Consider the following 24,233-nt stretch of genomic DNA (forward strand, 5'->3'; position numbering starts at 1 on the left):
GAAATTTGGAACTCAAGTTTAGCAATAACCAACTAGCCCAAAAAACCTCCTGGTAGCCCTGAGTTTCAGGTTCTGGGAAACTTGGGGCACTATGAAGTGTGTCAGGATCTAGTGTAGCTCTTATTCTGATAATGGACTCCCTAAATGTTGAACTTGAAGTTGGGTACACTGCAATTTTTCTTTGCCAACCTTAAGATCATTTCAGGCTAAACATTTTATTAAATGGATAGTATCTTCCTGTGAGGAGGCTTGAGGAGAACAAAGAAACAAACTATCTGTATATTACAACAAAGTAGAACTTCTACAGAATTTTATTATCATTCAGATCAGCCTTTAGGATTTGCAAAAAAAAAAAAAAAAAAAGGACCTCTCAATACAACCCTGAGGCATCACGGTCCAGGCGAATTGTTTTTCTTCCCAAGTGAAGGCAAAAGATATTGGCTAGCTTCACCAACTGGAACACTAAAGAATGCACTGTATAAATCACTTACAGTAATGAATTTATTTCCAGTAGGTATGGATGTTAGTAACATATGAGGGTTATGAACAACAGGGAGTTGAAGGACAACAGTGTTGTTTACAGCTCAGAGGGCCTGGAATAACTTCTCCCATTTTCCCTTTGGTTTTTGCAGTGATAAAATGAAATGTTACAGAACAAGGGATAATGAGGCCTTAAGCCTGTATTCTTTCTATTGTGGGCTTTATGCCTTCAAGAGCTTCTTATAAGGTATTGATTAATTCTGGGAAGAGGTTTGGAGGAGTCTGTTTGAATTTTAATGGGAAATGCACTGTGAGTTTTGCCAACATCAATTGGAGAGTTTGCCCATGAGGAAAGTGATAGCTAATTTAATAGGGACAAATGGTCAGTATTCCCAGAATATCCTCTAGTACCATAAGAGACCGAACAAATAAAGATGTCAAAGCATGTTTTAATTCATCTGGGTGGTTCCTTTGATGACACTGTCAGTTTCTAGAATTCTTTTCCCCTTTTGGGAAAAAGAATTTCTGTCATACTTCTCCAGGATGTTTCATCCAAATAAATGAGTGGGAATGGAGTAACTAAGAAGAAATGTTTGTATCTCTCAAAGTGACTAACCAAAAGGGAGTGGGTTCAGAGTCAGAACCCTCTTAGGTTCATTATAGATCCTCACTATTCAAACTTTTTCATACAGCGAGGCAGGGGCTGTTTTATAATAGTTGAGTTTAACCTAAGTGGTGTCACTTAGGACTGAGAGAGAGCCATTCTCTATCTGGAGAAAGGTTTGTCTATGCTGATTAAAGGGAGGATTGATAAGAGTTCCTGTAGTTCCTCAGAGCCCTATCACCAAGAATCAGGATGATGTTGAAAGGGGTGGTTAGAAGGCTAAGATGTCTAATGTGTTTAACTTTGTGCCAATTTCTCTTCTCTGGTTCTTTGCAGTAATAGCAGTAATAGCAAAAACTAGGAGGGTTTTGATTTGGTTTAGCAGCCTTCATTTGTTGTAATTGAAGATTAAGAATTTTGGAAGTCTTCTTTGAGGTGACTCACACAGAGTAGGAGAAAGCTGGTTTGCCAGATTAACTATATTTTGACATGGACATAGTTTCCCACTCAATCCTGGTCCTTGTTACTAGAAAGGAAAAGTCCCAGTTCAGCCTATTAAGTAACATAGAGTTAAAAGCCACTTGAGCTGAGTCAGCATCTGAAGGAAGATCAGAATTTTCTTTAAAAACAATCTGAAGTCAATTGTGATATTTATGAGCAGATTTTTGTGTCCAAACTTGATTTTTGTTCCAGTCAACAGGCTTTGGAAAAGCCCTAGGGATTGCTCAATACAGTTGACTAGCAATCAACTATATTAAATTCCTCAGCAAAACAGTGAGAATCTTTTGTTACTTTGGAAAAAAAATCTTTGACTGTAGCTCACAGTTCAGCTTTAGTCCAGGGAATATAAGATATAAAATGTTGAACTATCTTCAGAAGGCCTAATTTTATTGTATTGTATTGTGTTTATTATTTTTTTCTTTTTTTTATGGCCTCACTCATGGCATATGGAAGTTCCCAGGATAGGGATCGATTCAGAGCTGTAGCTGCCAGCCTACATGACAGCCATAGCAACGCAGGTTCTGAGCTGTGTCTGTGACCCATACCACAGCTCACGGTAATGCCAGATACTTCACCCACTGAATGAGGCCAGGAATCAAACCTGCATCTTCATGGATACTAGTCGGGTTTGTTACCGCTGAGCCACAATAGGAACCTCCAAAAGGCCTCATTTTAAAGAAATGGGTTTTGTCAAGCTCAGAGGAAAAGGGAAAGGAAATAGTTTTAGAAGAAAGGGAAATTTGGACAGAGAATGAGTATGAAGGAATTGAGGTATAGCAGAGAATAAGCAGCCTAGAAGAGAAGGAGGGAGATGTTGCCAGAGGTGGGGCCTGAGACACCTCTGGAAGAGGAGTCTGAGGCATTGGGAGCCATTTTATCTTTCTTTAATCTTTTGTTTTCCTCAGTTAATCTCAAAATCTTATTTTGCAGAGAGGCAATTTTGTACTCCTTTAGTGTGGGAAAACCTCAAAATACCCATTGAAATAAGCATTCCACTCAGTTCTGGAAATTTCTGAACTATTGTAGCCCAATTTGGTTTTAAGGAAATTAAATTTAGGGATTTCAAACATTTCCCATAATGACCATTGATAACCTAAATTGCCTTTGTTAGGTTGGTTCATTTAGATAGAAATGCCCATGAAGAAGGACAATGGCTTTTAAACATAAAATTGGCCCAAGATTTTGTAGGAGAGAGTCCTGCAAAATTATTAGATAACTGGTATCTAATTTCCTAAAGGTTTTTCCTCTAGAGTAAAGAATAATTTTCAGCTTAAACAGCTTACATCATAATCAGTTCAATTCAGATAGCTTGCCAGCCAATCCCAGACAATTCAAAGGAAACAGCTTGGTTCTGAAGGAGGTAGGCCAAAGACTTTTTCAGCCAGTTTCTAAAGAATAGCCCTTTCAAAAGAATAGTCCAAAGACTGAAAAACCTGACTCCATTTCAAAGAACTCCTGTTTTCAAAGGAATGGGTTGAAGCTAGCCAGCTTCAGGAGAAACAACCCCTATTCTGAAGGGAATAGGCCAAGCTATCCAGTTTCAGTGAAAGAGTTTGTTCTCAAAATTAGACCCAAGTGCAAACTAGCAGTTCATGTACAGAACAAGTCATAAACCAGAAAGACAAAACCTTTAAATAGATTCTCAGTAAATCCTGGAGAACTTTAGGTAGAAAGAGTATGTGAGTTTGAATCTAGTAGAAGACATGCCTTTAAACTCTAGGATCAACAAGAAAAGCAGTGAGCATCAGTGGACTCAACTATAGGTACTGCACAGTTTGGCTCACCAGCCCTGGAGCTATTAGGAGTCTTCTCTAGTTCCCATATGAGCCACTAACAAACAGATTGCCAGATATTTATTTAGCAAAGATGGGTTTATTTGGGATCAGCTGAGAACTGTAATTCAGGGTCTGTAATTATGGCAAGTGTATGCAAGTTTCCTTACAGCAAGGAAAAAAAGAATGATTTTATGAAGAAGAGAAGGAAGTTGGGAGGGCTATGGTGAACTGAGTCCCTGGCTTTTCATTGGCTGAGTCCTTATGAGGAAAGAAGAAGAGTCTTTATTCCCTGTCATGGGCTCTGCCATAGTTTCTAGGGCATGTCAGCTCTCTCTTCTGGTCTCTCAAGTCTTCTTAACTGAGGTTCCTGTTTATTGATGTTTTTACAATTTGGACCAAATCAGCTCATTAAGTAATGTGTAACTCAACTTAACTCGTCTCACATCTATCATAATGATGTACAATAATTGCTGTGATAGATATAATGTAAAATAATTGCTGGTTATAGCTACATGAGATACACAAAAAATTTGTTACATTAAAACTTTAGTCTAGAAAAATATATACTAAGATCTTTATTTTACAACAGTATTTGAGATTCTGGTAAATATATCTCATAATAGATATTAGTAAAAATTTAACATAATGCTGATTACAGTCATATTTCTTAATTGCTATACTGTAAACGCATGTGTATCATCAACAGTTATATTTCCTTATTCTTGTGTAGGCTTACCTACAAAATTTACCCTACATTTTTTGCTTTAGGTTTTGAGAAAGTGTTATCTGGGCACAATATGAATTATTAATTCATAAACTGAATTTGAACCCATAATGTCTCATTACATTCTTATGTATCTGTTCTGATTCTAGAATTGAACTCTTATGTCCAGAATAATTTTTTTAAATTATCTGAGGGTTTTATCTTTCAAAATTTTGAACATTATTCTTCAAAAATTTTGTTAGAGTGTACTTATTATTAGTTGGTTATTTACCTGTTATGAGTGTGAAAGAAATTATGTAAAGAAATGTCAAAAGAAAAAGCAAAGTCTAAACATTTAGAGTAGAATGTAAAAATCTCTTTTATGTACTATAGAGAAAATCCCTTCAAAGATACCATTGTTAAGGTAGTAATTGAAATCATAGCAGAACAGTCACATATTACCTTATTGTTTTTTTCTCTTTTTCCTAATATACATGACTCTTTCAGGAATTCTGTGAGAAGCAAAATATATTTTCTCTAATTATTAACATTTCTAAAATGTATGTGAATATGCTCAAGGGTATTGCAGCTATTAAACAATCCAAGTAAAGGCATAGCCTGTCTAGTATCACAATGCCTAAAGAAAGAAAAAATTGAAGGAAGTGTTATGAAACAAAATCATAATTTCTCTCTTGTCTTACCCCCCTCTGCTTCTCTCCTTCATTTCAATTTAAGAGATTCGTTCTCCTGCTGGTTGTAATGAGAATGAATTTCAGTGTCACCCTGATGGAAATTGCATTCCTGATCTGTGGCGCTGTGATGGGGAAAAAGATTGTGAAGATGGTAGTGATGAAAAAGGCTGCAGTGGTACCTTACGATTGTGTGATCACAAAACCAAATTTTCCTGTCGGAGTACAGGTAAGCAGAACATCAGGTTCAAGTTCTATCTCAGGCTTCCCTGCTGTAGGATACCTTTGGGCCATTCTCAGTCCATTTCTTACCTTTATAAAAAGTATCATGTGTTTCTAGTAGATTTGTTCACATTCCATATGTGACAATCCTTAGACTTTGCACAGGTCTAAAAATGTTCTCTGTATCAACTCAGTTCAACATCCAAATTCACAAGGAGAAGTGCAGAGAAGTTTTTAACTTGCTTCAAGTCAAAAAAAGTCAAAAGAATTTTAATTTGTTGACTCACAGAGCTGGCATGGGAGAATTGGGATTTGAAACCAGGCAATCTGGATTCAGAGTCTGGAATTTCACAGTCCAGAGAGAGACATGTGTGCTACACCCACATACAGCATTCCAATTTTCATAGATAAAAATCTCACCATAAAATTTAATGAAGATGGCTAAAGGGAAAATCAGAATTATGTATGTTTATTTTCAACAAATTTCCTAAGTTTTACTGTGCAATTGCTAGAACTCATTAGCATGAAAGTGATGACTGTCATTCAAACCTTTGATTTGTTGTGAAAGTCACTGAGGCTTTTATTTTTTCATGAAGTTTTTGTATTATTATGACTTTTTATTATTACTATTATTATGACTTTTCCATTTTGTTTTTCTACATACAGTGCTACCTTACATGATAAGCTAACATTTATCTCTTTTCTCTAGACTGGATCATGAGTTCAGAGAATTAAATACTATAGTGTAATTTGTGAAATGATTGGTATCATTATCCAAATAACCCATGGAAAGCACTTTCTGTAGATTTTAGGATATATTCTGGAATCAGCTCTGGGATTTCTTTTTTATGAGAAATTGTTTCTGAATTGCTTAATCATGAGTTCTTAGTGATTCATTTTGCCCCTTATTAAGTATTTCAACCAAAAAGTATTGCAGCTGTGGGTAAGCAAACACTGTAGAAACCACATGGTCCACAGGTGTTTAAAGATATAAAAAGGAATTGCGTTTCTTTTTTTTTTTTGTCTTTTTTTTTTGCCATTTCTTGGGCCTCTCCCATGGCATATGGAGGTTCCCAGGATAGGGGTTAAATCGGAGCTGTAGCTGCCAGCCTACGCCAGAGCCACAGCAACATGGGATCCAAGCTGCCACGTCTGCAACCTACACCACAACTCAGGCAACACTGGATCATTAACCCACTGAGCAAGGGCGGGGATTGAACCCACAACCTCATGGTTCCTAGTTGGATTCGTTAACCACTGTGCCACGACGGGAACTCTGGAATTGTGTTTCTTAAACACACCTGTTGGTTACAATTAAGCATTCAAATAAGAGAATTAAGAAATAACTGTAAGCTAACATGGGCATAGATAAATAAATACTCCGGAGTTCTACTCCTGGTGAGGGGGTTATATTTTCAAATGATTATCTTTCCAACAACATTTTTAACAGTCAGGTGACTCCTTTCAATTATTTCACAAAGATTCTTAGTTTGGGGGTTATTGGTTAGAAGAATGTGACTTTGAGTTTAGAAATTATCTTTTTGGAACATTTTATATTAATTGAAAATTAATAATGACTTGTTAAATGAATGAATTATTAACTTAATAAGCAAGTTTTTATTTAGAAGGCTAAATTTGGTGCCAAAGAACCAATTATTTGACTTAGGCTAATGTTATCTTAAGTATATAAAATGCATATTTTTTCTCATGTTGCTTCTGGCATTTGCTTTATTGGGCTAATGATGTAATATATCAAATAACAGTCTTTAATAGGTATATGAATAAGAAACTGAAAGGCTATAGAAAAACAAAACATAAATTTACTTGAATACTCCTGAGCTAAAACTAACTTAATATGCTAACACGATTTAGCAAAATCTTGGAGGTGAAAAAACATAAAACCAGGGTGAAATTTCCATATAAACAAGTAATTATAAATTTCTTCATAATAATTTCCAAAAGTTATATGTTAGTAAAAACTGGTTTACACTGTGACCTAAAATATAGAAATAACAAATAACAGGGTTAATAGAAAATTTCAAGTGATTTGATTTATCTGATATGAGTTTATTGATATTTTACAATGAACTTTTATGAAACAGCTTTTTTTTTTTTACTATGACTCAAAAAATAAATCTGAATTATGAGGATGGCTGGTAGAGAGGGCAAAATCTTTTCCTCTACTCACAGAGAGGAAGCAAAGACAAGGGAAAAGGACCTGGAGCTTATAGGGATGGCAACTTGTGGAAAGGTGAACATAAGGGAAGACTAATGAGAGATAAAAGCCAATTAATAAAATTTGTGTAGATTCCTCTTTGTGCTGACTTTCTATCATTTTCATGGCCTTAAAACTTCCCTGGGAAAGAGTTTTATGTCAGTTCTTATTTCTCAAAAGTTTATACTTTTAGTCAGTAGAGAATGCTATATGAAGGCTTCTTTCTGCATCTGTTGAATCTCAAATGCTTCAGCTCAAAATAATCCTTAATGCTAAAGTGGCAGTTTGGGGGGTAGTGTATTTTGATCCCAAGCACTGAGTACCTTTGGAGAACTGGATTCTGAGAGACATTTTTACATATGGTGATTTGGGATTTGAGCTATCCACACAATAATGTTGTTAAAAAAACAGTCATCTCATAAATCAACATTTACTATTAAAAGCAGAACTGCAATTAAATTCATTGCATTGTAAAAGGGAAATGTGTTGACATGGTGACTGTAGTTAATAGTACTGTACTGTAGAACTGAAAGTTACTGAGAGTGTGGAACTTAAGTGTTCTCATAATAAATGAATAAATGAATAAACAAATAAGTAGGAATTCCTGCTGTGGTACAGTGGGTTAAGAACCCGACTGCAATGGCTTGCGTTGCTGCAGAGGTACAGGTTTGATTCCTGGCCCAGTGCAATGGGTTAAAGGATCTGGCATTGCTGCAGCTGCATGATTGGTTGCAGCTGTGGCTCTGATTCAGTCCCTGGCTGGGGAACTTCTGTACACTATGGATGCAGCCATAAAAAAATAATAAGTACATAAATAAAGGGGGAATGTGAAAGTAGGAATTTAACTATTGATCTGCTTCTAACTTAATCAGCAGCTTAACTATAGTAAACCAAAATGTATCAAACTGCTTGAGGAGTAATAATTCATAATTAATGTATGAATATTTATGAACATTGCAGATATTAAAGCAAACCACAATATAAGCATTGGATTAAAAATATGTACGCATCTATAATCTTTTTAATATTTTTGTTTAATTAAATTCTCAGTTTTACAAGCCAAAAGACCTTAAAACCACTTAAGATATTAAATTCAGAGTTCATATTTATTTTTGAAAAAATTCTAAATGCTAGCTTGAACATTTAAAAATTTTTAAGGCAATCAATTTATATTTGGTAGTTACAATGGCTCTTCTTTTATATATAAATTATAATCTGTTAGTATAAAATTAAAATTTCTTTATTCCAGTAAAGAAGAGAATGAGAACTAAATTAAGTTAAAGTGTAATACAACCATTATTATTTCAGAGTTTTAATCTCAAAGGATCTATCTTTGACCAAGAACTACATTCTCCCACATTTAGGCTCTCAATCCCAGACAAACAAATTGCAGTTAGAATTGACCCTTGACGGAGTTCCCATCGTGGCGCAGTGGTTGACAAATCCGACTAGGAACCATGAGGTTGCGGGTTCGATCCTTGCCATTGCTCAGTGGGTTGACGATCCCGTGAGCTATGGTGTAGGTTGCAGACGCGGCTCCGATCCTGCGGTGCTGTGGCTCTGGCGCAGTCTGGCAGCTACAGCTCCAATTAGACCCCTAAGCTGGGAACCTCCATATGCTGCGGGAGCGGCCCAAGAAATGGCAAAAAGACAAAAAGACAAAAAAAAAAAAAAGAATTGACCCTTGAACAACCAGGGTTTGTCCTATATCCACTTATATTCATATTTTTTAAAAAATAAATATATTGGAAACTTTTTTGGAAATTTGCTGCAAAATTTGAGAAAACTCACAGAAGAACCACATAACCTAGAAACATTGAAAAAATTAAGAAATAGGTATGTCATAAATGCACAACATATATTAGATACTAGTCCATTTTATCAATTACTACTTTAAAATCTATACAAATCTATTACAGAAAGTTAAAATTTATCAAAACTTACACAAATATTTAATGTAATATACATGGTATCATTTGCAGTCAACAGAAATATAAACAAATTTACTGATGCAGTATTAAACTGTAACTGTATAAAATTGACTGTAGTATTTACTGTAGTACTATAATAATTTTGCAATCACCTCCTGTTGCTATTGTGGTGAGCTCACATGTCGCAAGTATCTGCTGAAAATACCATGTGACACTAGTCAACTCTGAGTGAGCAGTTTGTCTCTCTGGTAAATGGCATATCACAATAAAAAGTGATCTCCTGTGGTTCTTGCATGTTTTTCATTGTGTTTAGTGCAATACCATAAACTCTGAATAACACCATAGAGCCCATGTGAAGTGCCACTAGTGATGCTGGAAGTATTTCCATGAAGCAGAGAAAAGTCATAGTATTACAAGAAAAAGATGAATTGCTTAATATCTACTATAGATTGAGGTCTGCAGCTGTGGTTACCCACTACTTCAAGATAATGAATCCAGCATAAGGACCGCTGTAAAAAATCAAAAAGAAATTCATGTAGCTATGCCAGCAGGTGCAGGTGCAAAAACTTTGCATTTGTGAGATACCTTTTTATCCTGTACTGTAAATGCAGCTTTTATGTGACTGCAGCATTGCTATAAGAAAGGGATACCTAAAGACTAATATTATTTGAGAAAAAGTGAGGCCATACAACAATTTCAAGCAAAAGGAAACAGAAAGTTCTAAACTGGAGAATTTAATGCCAGCAAAGGATGGTTTGAAATTTTTATTTATTTACTTATTTTTAATTTTTGTTTTGTTTTGTTTGTTTGTTTTTTAGGGCTGCAGGTATGGCATATGGAAGTTCCCAGGCTAGGGGTTGAATCAGACTGCCTGCCAGCCACAGCCATAGCCACAGCAATGCAGAATCCAAGCCACATCTGCAATCTACACCACATCTTGCCATAACACTGGATACTTAACCCATTGAGTGAGGCCAGGGATCAAACCCGTGCCCTCATGGATACTAGTCAAGTTCTTTACCACTGAGCCACAATGGGAACTCTGATGGTTTATAATTTTAGAAAGTGATATGGTTTTAAAAATGTCAAGATAACAGGAGAAGCAACTTTTGCCAACATAGAGGCAGCAGATGAATTCCAGATGGCATTAAGAAAATCACTGAGGAGAAAGGAAATCTGAATGAAAGGTTTTTAATGCAGACAAAAGTACCATATTCTGGGGGGGAAATTCCACAGAGGACTTTTATTAGGAAAGAAGAAATGCAAGTGCCAGAATTTAAATCAGGAAGGGACAGGCTAACTTTACTGGTTTGTGCAAATGCAGTCAGACCTATGATCAGGAGCACCCTTATCTAGAAAGAGGCTAACCCCTGAGCCTTGAAGGGAAAAGATAATTGTTGGCTGCAAATCTTCTGGTTTTAGAACAAGGAGGCCTGGACAATGAGAACTCTTTTCCTGGATTGATTTCATTAATATTTTTTCTCTGAACTCAGAAAGTACCTTGCAAGTAAGGGTCTGCCTTTTAAAGTTCTTTTGATATTGGACAATGTCCCCTGGCCATCCAGAACCCCATGAGTTCAGTAGTGAAGGTGTAAAAGTAGTTTACTTGCCCCCAAACAACATGTCTCTAATTCATCATCTAGATCGGGGGTCATAAGGACTTCTAAGTTTCACTTACACATGGTACGCTAGACAAAGGATTGTCACTGCTGTGAAGAAAGCCCCAATCAAGAGAATATCATGAAGGTCTAGATGGATTACTCCATTGAAGATGCCATTATTGTTAGAGAAAAAGCTGAGAAAGCCATCAAACCCAAAACAATAAACTGGAGAAACTGTGTCCAGATGCCATACATGACTTCGCAGAATTTAAAACAGAGACAAATAAGGAAAGAGATTGTAGATATGGCAGAAAAAGTGGGGTGTAGGGGAATGAAGAGTTTAAAAATATGGATCTTGGAGAAATGCAAGAACTAATAGACACCACAGCAGAAGAATTAACAAAATAGAACTTAATGGAGATGAATGCTTCTGAACTAGTGCCAGAAGATTAAGAAGAAATTTTAGAAGAGGCAGTGCCAGAAAACAAATTAACATTAGACAATTTGGCAGAATGGTTACAATTATTCAAGTTGATTTTAACTTCTTTTATGACATGGGCCCTTCTGCAATGCAGACACTAAAACTAAATCAAATGGAGTAAGAAGAATTTGTACTATACAGAAATATTTTTTAAGAACTGAAAGAGCAAAGAAGCCAGAAATTACAGTGTATTTCTATAAAGTTACACCAAGGTGTGTCTGCCTCTCCTGCCTTCTTTACCACATCTGCCAAGGACAGCAAAACCAACCCCTCATTTTCCTCCTCTTCCTTAGCTACTCAACATGAAGATGACAAGTTTGAAGACCTTTATGGTGGTCTACTTCCACTTAATACAGCGTAAATTATCATCATGTCCTATTCTTAATAAATTATCTGCTGTGTATGTGCAAATGTCTCTATAAAAATCTAATAACTCTAAGGCAAGAATGGTATAAGATGTTTTGTTGTCGTTGTCATTATCACCTAAATATTCATCATGTGGAACATCAATTACAAGACTGGTATGAAGTGGATAGCCTGTCCTAACATAGCCATGAGGTGAGTCATATTTAAAATATAAAATTAGTAATGTGTTAGTCTTCTTACTGTTTTGTAACTTCACTTTCAAAGAACTACCATACAGCATACCTCTGTCTCTCATAATTGTAGGAAATGTGTATCAGCCTATCATCACAGCTAAGTGTTTCTTAAAAAAAGTAACAATGCTTTTAGTTTTGTAATCTGAATATAACTATAATACCAAATATCATAAAATATTTTGACAATTTGTCTATCAGCCTACTATCAAGCAATCATATCAATTATACTAGGCTATCATAAAGCAATCATATTCCTGCTTCTTCATTATCAATGCATGAATTGTCACCTGTAAATAAATATGAATCTTATTCACATTATTTTTTAATTTTTGATGTCCATTATTAGTAACACATATAGTTTCTATGGTATTTTTATCATGTAAGACAATATTGGCGTAGGCTCTGACAGAAAATTCATCTTGTGAACAGAAAATGTAAACTTATGTATCGATAAAGCATAGTACCATAAATGTATTTTCTCTTCCTTATTATTTTCCTTAATAACATTTTCCCTTGCCCAGCTTTATGGTAAAAATGCAGTATATAGTGCAAAATATATGCTAAGACTTTGAATCAACAATAGGCTTATTAGTAGTTAAGTTTTGAAGGAGTCAAATGTTGTACTTTCAACTGTGCCCATTACCACACATTGAAGATCAAGTGTATATTATCATTAGGGAATAAGGGGAGGAAATTTCAAGTCTTTATTTCATGGGAAAAAACTCTTTTACATTCTTCAGAATTGAAAAATAAACTTTTTACATATATTGATGGCAAGATTATAGGGGAAATAAGCCCTCAAGCTGTTAGTAAAAATACAAATTTGACTCAGCCTTCCCACTTCTAGAAATTCATGTAAAGAATAGCAGGAGTGCATAAGAATATATACACAAATATTTTCAATGCAACATTTTGTTTTAATGGCAAAAAAACTAAACACATTCTCCATCAATAAGGGAACTACTTAATGATTACAGTGCATTCATACAATGAAGTATTCTAATGCCATTAAGAAAGTGTATGAACAAATTTAGATGAAGGTGAAATTCTAAGTACACACTTTAAATCCTCTCTCTACTGCTAAAAGCACATAGAGGTGATAATAAAATGCAGCAGGATAAAATGAGAGAGATATAACTCTATTAACAACCAATATATGTCTGATGAACTAAAATAAAAAAAAAACTAAAATAAAATAACAGAATAACAAATGGTGATCTGGGAAGAAGCTGAATGTCTGATTGGGTTCAATTTGGAGATGCACAAGTATTCAAATCTTAGATTTAATGGGAAATAAAGCTGTCCCACATGAAGTTGATTAGAAACCAAAAAGTAGAATATGATTCCTTTATTTTTGAAAGGATAATAAAGCAAACAGAAGTTGCTTCTAGGTACTGTCTAGGATGGTTACTTGATGAAGTTGTTTGCCTAGAGCAAAGAGAGGACATAGGCATTAAACCCAGTCTCTGACTGGCTTAAAGACTGAATCTAGTAAAAACATAATATGTTTTTACTATTATAGAACCCCCCTCTCCCCCAAACCAAATATAAGATGTATTTCTTAACCAAGAGTGCTAGCAGTAGTGGGTTGGGCCGAAGTGGAAACAGCAGTGTATTTACATGTAATGAATAAACCTATAAACTCAGAAAGGAAACTGCTATCCAAGATAAGACTGCAAACTAAAACTCTAAAATACATGAGTAAACTCTCTAATGAAACCAGCTATCAAAATCCAATCACTGTAAGATGAATTTAATCAAGTAAATGAAAATGAAAAACAAGTCTTAAAAAAAGGTTAAAAAATATGTTTGAGACCCTCAAAGGAAAAAAATAGAAAATAATACCCCTAAAATGAAAAAGAACATATGTGGATTTATATATATTATAGATAGATATGATATATAAATACAGATATGATCAGAATAATTATAACAGGAAAAGGTGGAGAATGAAACATATTTAGATTTGAGAAGGAAATATATCCACACGGTATTTTAAATAAACTCTAGACTGGACACAGAGAAGGTGAGTTGAAAAATAATAATATATGGTTTACTCAGAAAACCTCACAGAGAAAAAGCAAATAAAACAAGAAAAGGCAGTCAATATATATGGTTGAAAAGCTACCATGGATACTCTAAGAAATTCCATGAGAGAATATAGATACTAGTAGTAAACAAACACAAAATAAAAATATCCTAGGTTTCCCTGAACTGAAGAACTTGATTCCTCACAAAGAAGTATATTCAGACTTCTGAGTAGAAATAACAGTGTTAACCCAAAACTATATGTCAAATTGTAAACATCAGATACTGAAACTCCCAGGGATAAAATCAGATTATCTGAGAAATGCACAAGACAAAAAGGTATAGGAAGTGAAGGGGAAGACACTCAGGCTAACATTCTATACCTAGCTAGAATATTATTCCAGATACCATAGACATAAAAAGTGCAAGGCATTTTTCCACTAAAGCCTCACTAAGAAAATTAACAGAGCAATAAGTAAGTAGGATTTAGTGACAGAATGACAGAGATAAGTTTAGGGACCAGAATAAAACATTAATGAGACTTAGAAAGCATATTTAATAGTTTAAAAAAAGGCAATTTTCAATAAAGATTTTTGCAGTCTTGAATATCTTGTATTAAATAACACACAGTAAAAATTACAGAAACCAAAATGTGAAGGCTGTACTAGAAGCAATAAATTTTATTCACTTATTTTAGTCCATGAAAAGTTAAATGGAGGAAAAATAAGCCAGAATGTAGAAGACTGAGGAATTAATATTTATCTTAAATTAGTGAAAATTCAATTCTGTTCCCAGAAAGCAAGAAAATAAACCTTCTTTTACAAGGCTCATGGAATATTTTTAAAATGAGCACTGTTGTCCTAAACAACTTCAATAAATTCCAAGAAGTAGAAATAATCTAATTCTCTTATCATCATATAATAAACCTAGAATTATGAAAACTACTCTTCTGCTTGGAAATTAAATAATAAAATAAAATGGTCTTTACCTTAACTTTAGAGGTAATCAAATTAAACTGATAGAACTTTTACAAAATAAAGATACATACTTGGAGTTCCAGTTTTTGCTCAGTGGTTAATGAATCCGACTAGGAACCATGAGGTTGTGGGTTCGATCCCTGGCCTTACTCAGTGGGTTAAGGATCTGGCGTTGCCTGAGCTGTGGTGTAGGTCACAGACACGGCTTGGATCCTGCATTGCTGTGGCTGTGGCATAGGCCGGTGGCTACAGCTCCGATTCGACCCCTAGCCTGGGAACCTCCAAATGCCATGGGAGCAGCCCTAGAAAAGGCAAAAAAAAGACAAAAAAAAAAGATATGTACTTATCAGAACATATGGAACATAAGTAAAACCCTGTCCAAGGGAGTAAATTGTTAACTTTTTAAGTTTATATGCAGAGTATCCCAAAACTCAATGTATTTTTAAGTTTTAACAATTTCAGAAGTATAAATGCTATAAAATTGCAAAAGACAACATTAGAAACTTCAGTTATTTTTAACATATATTTAGTTTTATGAATCCTGAATAATAAAATTTTGTTTGTTTCCAGTAGTTTAATTACAGTAGTTCTTTAATCAGAGTATGAGCCGAAAATATATTTAAAATGTTATATTCAAAATATATAAAATTACATATGGTTAAAACTCAAGTTGCTAAATTATAGGAAGTTTAAATAAACTTTCAAATGATTTTTATGCTTGTCATATTTATATTTCTAAAATTACTAAAGTTTAAACCTATTCTAAGACTTTTGAGACACTTGTATTTACATTAAGAAATTTTTTACATATTCTTATTAAAGTCTAGTTGTTTTATCATGTTGTATCAATTTCTACAGGACAGCAAAGTGACCCAGTCATAGATAGATATATATGGTATACACACACACACACACACACACACACACACACACACACACATATATATTCCTTTTCTTATATTATCTTTCATCATGGTCCACCCTAAGAGACTGGTTATAGTTCGCTGTGCTATATCTCATTGCTTATGTATTCAAAATGTGATAGTTTTGCATCTACCAACCACAGACTCCTGGTCCATACCACTCCCTCCCCAACCCTTGGAAACCACAAGTCTGTTTTCTATGTATGTGAGTTTGTTTCTGTTTCATAGATAGGTTATTTTGTGCCATATTTTAGATTCCACCTATAAATAATGTCATATAGCATTTGTCTTTTTCTTACTTCACTTAGTATATGTTCTGGTTGCAGTCATGTTGCTGTAAATGGCATTATGTCATTCTTTTTAAGGCTGAGTAGTATTCCATTGTATATATGTAACACATATTCTTAATCCATTCCTCTGTCAATGGACATTTATGTTTTTTTCCATGTCTGACTATTGTGAATAGTGCTGCAATGAACATACAGGTGAATGTATCTTTTTAAAGTGTAGTTTTTTACAGATATTTTTCCAGGAGTAGGATTGATAGATCCTATATTCAGTTTTCTGAGGAACCTTCATACTGTTTTTCATAGTGGTTGTACCAATTTACATTCCCACCAATAGTATAGAAGGGTTCCTTTTCTATATACCCTCTCCAGCGTTTGTTATTTGTAGATTTATTGATAATGGCCATTCTGACTTGTGTGAGGTAGCAACTCATTGTAGTTTTGATTTGCATTTCTCTAAAAATTTGTATGTTGAGCATTTTTTCATGAGCCTACTGGCCATCTGTATGTATTTCTTTGGAGAAATGTCTGTTTAGATCTTCTGCCCTTTTTTCAATTGCATGGTTTGGGGTTTTTTTTGTTGTTGTAGAGTTGTATGAGATGTTTGCATATTTTTTAGACCTAGCCTTTGTTGGTTGCATTGTTTGAAAATATTTTCTCCCATTCCATAGGTGGTCTTTTTTTTTTTTATGGGTTCCTTTGCTGTGCAAAAGCTTGTAAGTTTGATTAGGACCCATTGGTTTATTTTTGCTTTTATTTCTATTGTCTTGGGTGACTGACTTAAGAAAACATTTGTATGTTTGATGTCAAAAAATATGTTCTCTTCTAGGAGTTTTATGGTGTCATGTCTTATGTTTTAGTCTTTAAGCCATTTTGAGTTTATTTTTGTGTGTGGTGTGAGGATGTGTTTTAGTTTCGTTGATTTACATGCAGCTGTCCAATTTTCTCATTACTACTTGCTGAAAAGACTTTTTTCCCAATTTTATATCCTTGCCTCCTTTGTTGAAGATTAATTGACCATAGCTGTCTTGAGTTTATTTCTGAAGACATTTTTAATAATTTGTTTAGCAAGACATATGAAAGAAAGTATTCACTAGTTTTCCTTATGACTTACTGTATTTCTCAACTCTCTTGCAGTTAGATGAAGGGTGAAACGACTAATTCTGGCTAAAGGGCTATGAGCAGAAGGGATTATATCACTTCCAAGCTAAGGCAGTTAAGCTATAGGGAGAACTCTTTTTGTTTTGTTTTCTTTCCTGCCGACTGACCCTTTAAATTACATATCCAGCGGGCACACATACAAGGAGGAAAGTTACTTTACTTTCACATGTATATATGGTCACGAGCAACTAACTTTTACTGAATTAGACCACTGGATTTTAGAGTTTGTTACTGCAGCCTAGCTTTTTCCGACTGATGCAACATTGAACTCAAGAACTTAGAAAATAACAGAACAAACCAAAGTTAACTTTAGAAAGGAAAAAATAGGAAATATATTTTATAAAAATTTTAAAAAATGACCAGTATATATCTCTTGTCACTATTCCACCACATGCTTCAAGTCAAGATGAAAAATTCTACCAGATATTTAAGGAACATTGTTACAATCCCCTCTCATCTCCTCTAGCCCATTTGAAGGGAATAAAATATTTGCCATTCTTTTAAGTAATGTAATGTTCATTTTCCAACCCCCAAAATGAGTGCCTCCCGTACACACAAAAATTACAGAATGTGTCTCTGATGACTATTATTACCATCATTCTAGATAAAACATGACCAAATCCAGTAATGCATTAAAGGACTAATTCACTGTTAAAAATATTTTACTCTCTTTAAAAGCAAGAATGGTCCAAAACTGAAAAAGAGAGTTAACAGAATAAACTGGCAGAAATATTTGCAACACGGATTATGAATAATTAGCTCCTCAATTTCATTTTTTAAAAGACAATAACCCATATAAAAGTTGGCAAAATTCACAGAAAAAGAAGCAGCGAATGCTATTAAACATATAAAAAGACAATCAACCTCACTCATGAAAGAAAGTAAAATCTATGGTGGGAAATGCTTTTTTTTTCAGTAGCAGATTGATGGTTATTAACAAAATCAATAATACCCCATGATACTGAGAATATATGAATCCAACCTTTTGAACTTCAATGGTAGTTCCTTTGGTAAAATGTATCACAGTTGAAGATATGAATCCACTTTCACCCATAATTCCACCTTGAAGAATTTTTCATACAAAAATATATATATGAGGAGTGATATTTACAAAGATAATTCATTTAAATTTTTTTAGGATTTGAATAATGTGTTTAATAACCTTAAGCTAAGAGATTTATTGAAACCCTTACATGCATAGCAAACTCATATTTTTTAAAATATGACCATATGTTAGGTTCCAAAAAAGTCCTAAAATTGTCAAATAATAGACAATTCACATAAAGCATTCTCCATTCAAAGTAATCAAATTATAAATTAGCATCAAAAAGATTAGAAATCCATGCATTTGAAAACTAAAACTACAGTTGGAAATATGGATTGATAAATAAATCATAATACATATATTTAAATAATTATAATTGAATGAAATAGCATGTTCTACACAATAAAATTTCTGTGAAAGCTTTTTTTCTCAAGTGGATTTTGTTTTAAAGCAGTTTTAAATTCAAAGAAAAAGTAAGTTAAAAAAAAAAAAACAGAGATATCCTGTATACACCCTGCCACCCTATATACAGTGCCTCCTTCACTATCAACATCCTACAACAGAGTGGAACATTTGCTACAATCAATGACCCTACATTCCTCCATGGACACCTCACTATCATCCAGAGTCCACAATTCACATTGGGGTTCACTCTTGATGTACAAACTATGAATTTTGACAAATGTGCTACCATAGCATCATACAGAATAGTTTCAATGCCCTAAAAACCTTCTGTGCTCTACCTATTCATCCCTCACTCCCTTCAACCCCTGGGAACCACTGATCTTTTTTACTGTCTCCATAGATTTGTCTTTGCCACAATGTCAAATAGCTGGAATCATATAATATGTAGCCTTTTCAGATTAGCTTCTTTTACTTAGTAACATGCATTTAGGTTTCCTCCATGTTTTTTCATGGCTTGTTAGCTCATTTCTTCTTAGCGTTGAATAATATTTAATTGTCTAGTTGTACAACAGCTTATTCATTCAACCAACTGAAAGACGTCTTGGTTGCTTTAAGTTTCGGTAGTTATGAATAAGCTGCTCTAAACATCTGCGTATAGGTTTTTGTTTGGACATAAGTTTTCAGCCCTTATGGGTACATAACAAGGAATGTGATTGTTTGATCATATGGTAAAAGTATGTTTGGTTTTCTAAGAAATTGCCATACTGTCTTCCAAGTGGCTGTATAATTTTGCATTCCCACCAGAAATGAACGAGGAATTATTGTTTCTCAATATCCTTGTCAGTATTTGGATATATCAGTGTTGTGGATTTTCTTCATTCTAATAGATATATAGTAGTATCTCGTTGTTTTAGTTTGCATTTCCCTAAAGACATATGGTGTGGAGCATCTTTTCACATTCTGTTTGCAACTAAATTGTTTTTAATAGCTAAATGCTGCAAACAACCTAAATAGGCCAGAAAAGGGCAATAGGTAGAAACATGGCATACCCATATGGTAGAATACATTGCAACAACTTTAATGAATAGGAATCACTATAATGCACTGACATGGGTGTTTCCCTCTGATTAAGTGTTGAGTAAAAAGGTAATGAACATAATAGTAGGCAAAGTATGTGATTTGTTTAAATAAAAAGAAAATAAATAAAAGTATATTATTTTCTATAATAAAAATATTTCTAGAAGGATTTACAAGAAACTGTTGTCAATATTTGTGTTTGAATGGGGGGAAGTGTGGCTAGGGAAAAATGCGAGAAGGTGTCATACTTATATAATCTCCCCTTATGATTGACTGTGTGACTGTGTTTCCAGGAGTGGTGGTAGATTGGTGCTGACCCATAACTCTAGATTCCATTGGAAGAAGCAACATACCTGTTCAAGTCTCATCCCAGCTCAGGGTAAAGTGTTAAGGATAAAGTGGTGCTTAGCAAAAGAATGTAACAGAACTAACTTACACACAATGGGATTTAACTCTGACAGTGGCTTCCTAAACCTCATCCTCTGTTCTGATCCTCTAATGTAATGAAAATCACTTTAGTGTTGTGTGAATGGCAATGTTATTCTTTTCCATGTTGAGGTGGTTGTTTTTTTTCTCCTTTCCCTACTGTTGTATCAGTAAATAAAAAATGAAGTGGTAAATTTAATCACTGTTACAAATCGATCTGGATAATTAGAACCAAAAATATCCTACAATGGAATAGTGATTTTGTTGGAATTGTAAGGTGGATAGTATATGAAGAATTTCTAAATGCAGCATTTTTTTTTCCTTCTTGTAAAAGTATTCTTGGAATACTTTTATTTATTTCAGATGAAATAACATGATGAGCTCTTAATTGTTTCTGTGCTCTAAAACTAATAAAAATTATTTCCGTATTGCTTTTTAAAATCCTTGTATGTTACTCTTTTGATCCCTCTTGGTGGCAGTTTTAAATGCTTTACTGTATACTTACTCTTTTCCCCCTTCCTTCCTGTATCTAAAATAGGAACTACTTTCCATTTTGCCCAGAATGGCTTTTCTTTAGCTATTGATCCTGTGACCTCCTACATCTTGTGGGACCTTAGTTACTTATGTCTTCAGTTTCTTCCTTCACACTATTTTTTCTTCTCTTTATAAATATACCTAGCACAATAACCTGTGATTTTATTAGCTTTTCCTCTCTTCCTCTTCTCTTCATTAAATCATCTCATGTAGTGAGTGTACCTGGATGTCTTTTCTCCCATTCATTCCTTCACCTTTTGCTAACAGCCTACCCCTATGTTTGTTATGAAAGTTGCTGTTTCCATGGTCACCAGGAATGACTTCTCAGTCCATCCTCTTCTTAGTCTTGAGTCTTGCTCTGCCATTCAATAACTGTATGAGTTCACCTCAATTACCAGACCTCTCCAAGGTTTAATTTTCTCATCTGTAAAATAGAGGATAATAATAATAATCAATAGAATGTACAAAAAGTACCCAGAACACAGTGTGAGCTTAATGAACAATACCTTCTACAAGTAATACCACACAGTGTCTTTCTCTGTAATACTTGACCTTTCTCTCTAACACATATCCTCTTCCTGAAACTTTTTCTTATGGAATCTCATATTCAATTTTCTGCTCTCAACATTTAAGTTTCTATTTTTATTTCACTTTCTCTTGTCCTTTTCCCTTTGTCTACACTTATATTTAATTTAAAAATATCTCAAACACATAATCCATCTCAGACATTGCATGAATTTTTCTCTTAATTACTTTTTTTGTTCCTTCTCATTTTTCTGCAAGATATCCATTGTGATCTCTTCTGTTCCCAGTTTCAACCATCACCTCCAGGTAAATGCCTCCCAAATTTCTATCACTGATATTTAACCTATGCTTTAAAACCAGGTTTTCCAAATGCTCTGCTCAACATTCTGCTTTCTATCCAAAGCCAGATATTTTTCCTCATTTCTCAATTTCTTTTAGAAACATCTTCAATCTCCTGAGCATTTGGATTTAAAGCAGAACCTGCCTTTTGACATTTCTAGCTTGTAATAATTTTCCAGGTCTTACTAATGCTACCTCTATAATTTCTCTAATATCACCCATTCTTGTTCTTTCCAATTACATATTATAGCTTAAATATAAGCCTGTATTATTTCTCACTCAGAACTTTGTGGGGTCTACTGTTTTTATCCCTGACAATTATTTTCAGTCTATTCTACACACATCTTTAGCTTCCTCTTTCTTCTTAATTTGGAGCCTGAACCCATAATTTCTCAGTCTTTCAATGATTCTCCATTGTCTATAAGATTAAGAAATATTCCTTGAATTAGCAATCAACATTCTTCATGAACTGTAGCCCCAAACTGCCTTATTCTTACTTCTGGAGGAAGACCCACCCTTTTTCTGCCTTTGCATTTACATAAGATTTGCTTTTTTTTTTTTTTTTTTTTTGCTTTGCTTTGTTTTTAGGGCCACTCTTGCAGCATATGGAGATTCCCAGGCTAAGGGTCAAATCTGAGCTGTATCTGCTGGACTACACCACAGCCATAGCAACACCAAATCCGACCTGTTTCTGCGAACTATACCACAGCTCACAGCAATGCCAGATCCTTAACCCACTGAGTGAGACCAGGGATTGAACCTGTGTCCTCATGGATCCTAGTCAGGTTCGTTTCCACTGTTCCACAATGGGAACTCCTCAGGAGTTGCATCTTATATGTGCATTGTATTCAACAGGTAATGTTAAAACTGCATATGTTCAAACTTATCCCTGAAAATCGTCCATGAAACTCAGAATACAAGGTTCTGTGTATACAGTTCTGATGAAAATTTGTACATACAACTATATCATTAAGAAAATAATATTTAGCACAAAACAAAGAATAAATAAAATATATTTTACAGTGGATTCAGAAATGGAAGAGAGACAAATTTAAGGAAGAGTCAATTTACTTTCACCATCTATGCCTGCCATATCCTCATTGAGTAGCAAGAGTAATCACCATATTATTCAATTGTTCTCGCTCTCTTTTTCTTTTGCTTGCTTTTTCTCTGTGGCAGAGTGTATATATTTGAATGTTAAGACTACACATAAGTCAGCTGTTTATATGAAATGCTTTCTTTCTTGTGCTAATATCTAATAGTCACTGCCACCCTTCAAAACTCTTTTCCAAATAACATCTTAGTAAAGCTTTTCCTCAGCCTTTCAATCATACGTATTTTCTAGCTCCTTGAAATTCCATAGCACTCTATGATGGTTATATGGCTTTTATCTTATCCTTTTTTTATAGAATATTTGTCACTACAAGACTTATTGCTCCACAAGATCAGGAATCTGTCTTTCCTGTTTTTCTGCAGTGTTCAGTAGCTTGACAGGCACAAAGTACTCAATAAATATTTGCTGGATTGAATTGAAGCCAAACATTGTTAGAGAAATAAACACATACATGGTATTAAAGTTTAGGAGTGTAAAAATTAAAAGGAAGGTTGCATTTCAATAAACCAATATAAAAAAAATCACATTATTGAGTAAATCATTTGGATTTTTTTAAAGATTAGCTTATCTTCTTACCCATACTCTTTATATTTTTTGCCAGTCTTATCCCTGAACAGAAATTGTCCCGTTAATGACGTGTTATATTTCGTTAAGATAAAAGCAAGTCAAATAGTTTACTGATTAATAAATCAGTTTTTTAAGAAATAGCCAAAATAGTTTGACAGACAGAAGAGAAACTCTGGAAGCAAACATATAAATATATTTGACGAAATCAGCACATTTTCTAGGAACTCCTAGAAACTCTAAGTTTTCCTATACCTGTTGACTTTGTACTGACATTTAAACTAAGATATATATATATATATTGGCCATTTCTTGGGCCGCTCCCGCAGCATATGGAGGTTCCCAGGCTAGTGGTCGAATCGAAGCTGTAGCCACCGGCCTGTGCCAGAGCCACAGCAACGCGGGATCCAAGCCGTGTCTGCAACCTACACCACAGCTCACGGCAACGCCAGATTGTTAACCCACTGAGCAAGGGCAGGGACCGAACCCGCAACCTCATGGTTCCTAGTCGGATTCGTTAACCACTGAGCCACGATGGGAACTCTGGCTAAGCTGTATATTTTAAGATTACACAAATCAAGACAGTCCTTACAATATCCTGAGTGTGTGTATGAGAGAGGGCGTATGTATGTGTGTGCATGCATGTGCATGTGTGTTTAAGTGATGATAGTAGCTGCCATGATACCAACATGCTGATTTTTGGTATTTCTATTTATTGTCACTGCTATTGTTACTTGGCCATTCCTATTCTCTTAGCTCAAAGGACAAAACTACAATCCCACAGAGTCCTGAACTTCACACATACAAGAGTTAAGTTGAAAACATCTTTATTAATAAATCAGAAAATATTATGAACTCAATGTGATAATAAATACCTAATACTACTTTTTAGCATATTATGTCTCTTTAAAAAAGAATTCGTAGGGAGTTCCTGCCATGGCACAGTAAATTAAGGATCTGATGTTTTCTCTGTGGTGGCTTGAGTTCAACCCCCAGTCTGGTGCAGTGGGTTAAGGATTTGGCATTT

The 24,233-nt window shown here is 34.5% G+C and overlaps 1 protein-coding gene across 1 annotated transcript in view; it reads left to right on the forward strand.

Annotated features, from left to right (window-relative positions):
• LRP1B (LDL receptor related protein 1B) overlaps positions 1–24,233 on the forward strand; it is a 1,901,444-nt gene that overhangs the window by 1,205,877 nt on the left and 671,334 nt on the right. Inside the window, exon 21 of the mRNA XM_047772014.1 lies at positions 4,799–4,981. Coding sequence (XP_047627970.1) covers positions 4,799–4,981 — 183 coding nt within the window. The remainder of the gene's footprint in view (positions 1–4,798; positions 4,982–24,233) is intronic.

This window comes from Phacochoerus africanus, chromosome 3 (genome assembly GCF_016906955.1).
Source record: "Phacochoerus africanus isolate WHEZ1 chromosome 3, ROS_Pafr_v1, whole genome shotgun sequence".
In the NCBI taxonomy this organism is placed as follows: domain Eukaryota; kingdom Metazoa; phylum Chordata; class Mammalia; order Artiodactyla; family Suidae; genus Phacochoerus; species Phacochoerus africanus.